Source organism: Pundamilia nyererei, unplaced genomic scaffold, assembly GCF_000239375.1.
Source record: "Pundamilia nyererei isolate P.nyererei 1_Seehausen unplaced genomic scaffold, PunNye1.0 scaffold00082, whole genome shotgun sequence".
In the NCBI taxonomy this organism is placed as follows: Eukaryota; Metazoa; Chordata; class Actinopteri; order Cichliformes; family Cichlidae; genus Pundamilia; species Pundamilia nyererei.
In genome coordinates, this window is record NW_005187483.1 from 1,199,231 (window position 1) to 1,203,771 (window position 4,541).

Consider the following 4,541-nt stretch of genomic DNA (forward strand, 5'->3'; position numbering starts at 1 on the left):
AAAAAACAAACTTGCCTAAGCACTAAAACAGTCGATAATCAGCATTGCAACTGTACACCGGTGAGTTTGCTTGTCAGTCTCTTTCCGTTTCACAATTTTTTATTTTGTTTTGACCATTTAAACGCCTCATGACTAAATCCTTACAGTTCATTGGGTTTATTGGGCTCTACAAAGCCCCGCAGGCAGCAGTACAAACCACTCAGAGTACATTAAGTCTGCAGTCAACCGAAAAGACCTCGCGGGAGGCGTCAGTGTTATCTGGGAGCTGTGATTTGTTCTCATCTAAGCGTGTTTCTTCTGCCATCTAGAGGTTCTCTCTGCCGCTGCCAGTGAACCACAAAGGAGCAGGTTTCCACATGAATGAATGAGGCTGATGCAACTCAACACACTGTTGACAAATGCCAAGCTGACAATGGCATTAAACCAAAGTCCTTTTCCTCATACAGTGTCTCTCTTTACGAAAATGAAAGGAAAATTAGGCCATCGCGACCCGCCTGCGGTTAAACAAATTATAAAGTGGCAATTTGCTTTAAAGCAGTTTGCAATTAGCTCGGTTTTTTTTCTGCGTTTCTGCACATTATTAACGTTACACAAGCAAGAGAAGGATACCAACTTACAGAGGGGGGAAGTTTTGCAGGTCCGGCTCCAAAGTTGATGGTTTGTTTGTGTTCCATGGTGTAAAGCGAGCTCGAAACTCCGGCTGGTGGATGCTGTCCCTGCCTGCTGTCTCTACCAGATTCAGCGCTGTGAAAGCCTCAGCTTCGGCCGTGTCTTTGCTCTCCTCCTCGAGCACTGGTTGGCTTGGATGCCAGTTATGTATATAGCATGTTGCGTTTGGGAATGCCTCGTAAATTTGTAGCCTCAATTGACAAAATAGAGTCATGCGATCTAGGTTACAATGCATAGTTGACCAAGTAAGGGAGTATTAATGCATGATGCATCCTCAAATCCTCAAAAAGTTTTAGATTAACCTTTTAGGCTGTCCGAGTGGATAGCTCTGATTCAAATATTAAACAATTATTTTATATATAAAAAAAACCCTCTGTGGCTCCTGTTTTAAATTGAAAGCATAATTAAACATTGTTCTCAAAGCACCTTGTACTCAAATGTTCCCCCTAAGTCAATATTAGAGTAAGAGTACTCTGGGTTAGTGTTATTATATTTAAACTATTGTGAAATAGTTTAAATATAATCCCAGACTGTTTTCCCTTTGATCTTAAGTACCGTAACAACTTGATTTTAAAAGATTTACAACATTGTAAAATATTTAACTTAAATTATTTATTAAATTAGATCATGCAGAAACTTCTTAACTGAGATCAAATTATTTTTTTCCTCATTTCAATTATTTCACATATATAATAAACTATACATTGATCTTACACTTGCCTTTTTTTTTTGACCAGTTCACGCCAACTAAGTTACTTACTTACTTGGCAGCACTTGAAGGCACCACCAGGACCCAAACTAGGACCCGTTGTCACGTGACTGGCTGAGTGCACCGTCACGCCACCGAAAATGTGAGCGAGCAAAACTTCAAGTCTCAAGTAATTTGAAAGCACTTTACACGTATAGCAGGAAGAGCACTGGTTGCTCTTTCACAGTATCCTGTTTATTCAATGATCAATTAATCAATGCTGCAGGAATTTGGAATTTCTGGAAATGACAAATTCATATTGCTTGCCAGCATGAATTGATTCTGCAAAGTTATGGCATTGAGAAGAGGAGGAATAACAACATCCCATAGAGCTTATATGGAACCTCTCATATTGTGTCTGTGTCTGGATAAGAAAGAAAGAGTTTCAACATTTAGACACATTTTGATCAAATGTTTCCTTATTATCCTGATAGCTTCTGATTACTTTTCATAGAACTATGTTTCAGCGTTCTATTTGTTTCCTATTTTGATGTATTGTGTCTAACTGCACACTATAGAAGGAGAAAAACACACTTTCCACTTATAAATACCACTGAACAGATTATTTCCCCCCACAACAGCAAAACATCTGAAGAGCAGAATATTAACGGGGTTTAAAGGAGACAAGTCGCATGCGCTCACAGCTGCTTCCTCAAAAAGTCAACATCAAAAGAGACTACTTAGGGTAGCATCGTGGAAAAAAAACAAAATATAATATATCCGAGCAAACAAACGCAACATATTGTGTTTTCCTTCAGATTTGATTCTGTCTAATATCTGCAATGATAGAGAAAATGAACATCCCACAGTGTCTTTTACACATCTGCTCTCTATAAGGATGGACGTAAAGACGTAAATGCCCTTCGTTTGAAGTCACTCTCACCAGTAGCTGTACCACCTTGTCACACACAATTGACAAAAAAGACACGGTTTTCACTATTTGAATCTAAACTTTGATCTCTTCTTAATCCTAACCAAACTAAAATGCAGACTGATATGTATTTGTTATATATTTGTCCTCAAAATAACAACATTTCCCACAGTCAAAGGTGGAAGTGTGAACATGAGCATTGTTAAAAAAGATGAGATGAAAGTAAACAAACGTTTGAAAATGTAAGCACAACAGACTAAATTTAGTCAGTTTGAGTGTTTCCTGCACAGTATTGCACAGAGTGTTGTGTTACCAAAGATTCAGCAAGACAATTTTCTATCAAATGGAAATAGTCCATTGCAGTTGCTGTTGGCACAGTTTGGGTTTTTTTCTACGAAGTTGTAACAAAGGTAAAACCAGAAGCTCTAGCAGTCAGGCTGACAGCATTAATTTAACCGTAACTTAGAAAAGCGTGACAGAGATAATTGTATTTCAGCAGCTCGTGAAACACACGAGACTCGCTTGACCGGTTTGTCCCTTTTTGGAGATCACATGGAATTATACAATGTTTCAGTGTGTGTGTGTGTGTGTGTGTGTGTGTGTGTGTGGGTGTGTGCATGTCCAAGCAAACATACACTACAGTGATCAGACTGCTCTCATCTCAGGAGAAAGTATAAATAAACAATGAGTGCACCGTGTCCAAATGCTCAGCATGGCCTTTAGGGGCCAGATGAAAGAAAGTGCATCTCTGCTTCTCCTTTGGGTGCCTGATGATCCGTCTCTACTCCTTCCTCTGCGTCTGTGTTTCCCACTCTGACTCTCCCTCTTGAGCGCCACAGCAAAATGGCAGGGAAGGCATGCTTGAAAGCCTTTCTAAAGTTGTTGCCCGTGAAAGCATACACAAACGGGTTTACAGAAGAGTTGGAGCAAGACATGCAGTGACCCCAAATCTTCAGCTGTGAATGCAAAATTAAGGCGCACTCGATTTTCAAGTTTTTCAATTCAAATCACAACACCAGTCAGCTCAAGGTGCTTAATATTGTAAAGAACCTACAATAATGTTGGACTATTGGAAGGAAAAACTCCGTCTTAACAGGAAGAAACCTGTGGCAGATGAAAATAATCGAACGCTGCCGCTGCCGGCATAACACACAGTGATGGTAAGCAGGGGTAAGAGGTAGACAGCTAGAAAGCTGTAGATGGTGAAAGCTCTCTGGAGATGGGCAGAGGGAAAAACATCATTGCAGTATGTCTGAGGACCGAACCAGCAGTATCCCACCTCCAGCGACAGGGATGGACAGAATCAAGGAGCCTGGAGGACAGGGGACATGGCATGTAGTTTCCCTTCTTATACTGTGGCAAATAAAAAATAACAAGAAACACTCAGAGAAGTGCAAACCTTCGCGAAGGCAGCACACTCTCTGGACAGGATTTACCTTTGAGGGAACAGTACTGCATTTTGTGTATATTAATTTAGTTGTATTTGTTCTTTGAAATGTACTTTAAGATGTTTGTAATCCAAGTAAAATCCTAGAAGTGTAGCAGATGTTTGTTTTGATTACACAAACCTTATATAGGAGAAGATAATGGATAATAGGTAATATCTTTCCCGTAGTATATTTTCATTCTTTTCTATCCTATAAGATGTTTTGGGGTCCTAAATTATAAAACTTTTTGACAAAGTTTTATCAGAATTAATTAAAAACTTTTTGAGGATGTTGTTTATAGACAGAAACACAAGCACACATGCATCAGTGGATAATAGATCAATTATTGGATAATTAATTGTCCATTAAATTCATGGATTAAATAACTAGAGTCCTATTTGTGATGTGGGTGCACATGTGTGCATGGTATGTTTGTATGATACCTATTCAGATAGACAGGGAGATGGCCAGAGCCCTCCGAGGCGTCCGATGTCTCAGAGGGTACAAAGTCACGTAGCAGCAGTCGACACTCATTGCTGACAGAGTGACACATGTCGCCTGTGCAGTCACCTGAAAACCAGGAACACAAGGTATGTCTGTTACTATCACTGTGCAACAAAACCTTTTTAAATCTGTGGTGTCTGGTGTATTTTATTGTGTTATATCTTGTAGAAAGTGAAACTACGAGAAATATATGCAATTAATGTGTTGGGAATTTTGAGTATTTGTGTTAGTACAGGGAGTGCAGAATTATTAGGTGAATGAGTATTTTGTCCACATCATCCTCTTCATGCATGTTGTCTTACTCCAAGCTGTATAGGCTCGA

The 4,541-nt window shown here is 39.4% G+C and overlaps 2 protein-coding genes across 2 annotated transcripts in view; both read right to left on the reverse strand.

Moving 5' to 3' along the window:
- The window catches only part of psat1 (phosphoserine aminotransferase 1), a 7,032-nt gene extending 6,215 nt beyond the window's left edge, over nucleotides 1-817 (reverse strand). The window contains exon 1 of the mRNA XM_005738150.1: nucleotides 618-817. Within this exon, the coding sequence (XP_005738207.1) occupies nucleotides 618-674 (57 nt within the window). The 5' untranslated portion in view covers nucleotides 675-817. The remainder of the gene's footprint in view (nucleotides 1-617) is intronic.
- Nucleotides 818-3,007: 2,190 nt separating this feature from the next.
- Nucleotides 3,008-4,541, reverse strand: part of kiss1rb (KISS1 receptor b) — a 3,770-nt gene continuing 2,236 nt past the window's right edge. The window contains 4 exon segments of the mRNA XM_013912148.1: nucleotides 3,008-3,268; nucleotides 3,418-3,574; nucleotides 3,576-3,600; nucleotides 4,159-4,285. Coding sequence (XP_013767602.1) covers nucleotides 3,008-3,268; nucleotides 3,418-3,574; nucleotides 3,576-3,600; nucleotides 4,159-4,285 — 570 coding nt within the window.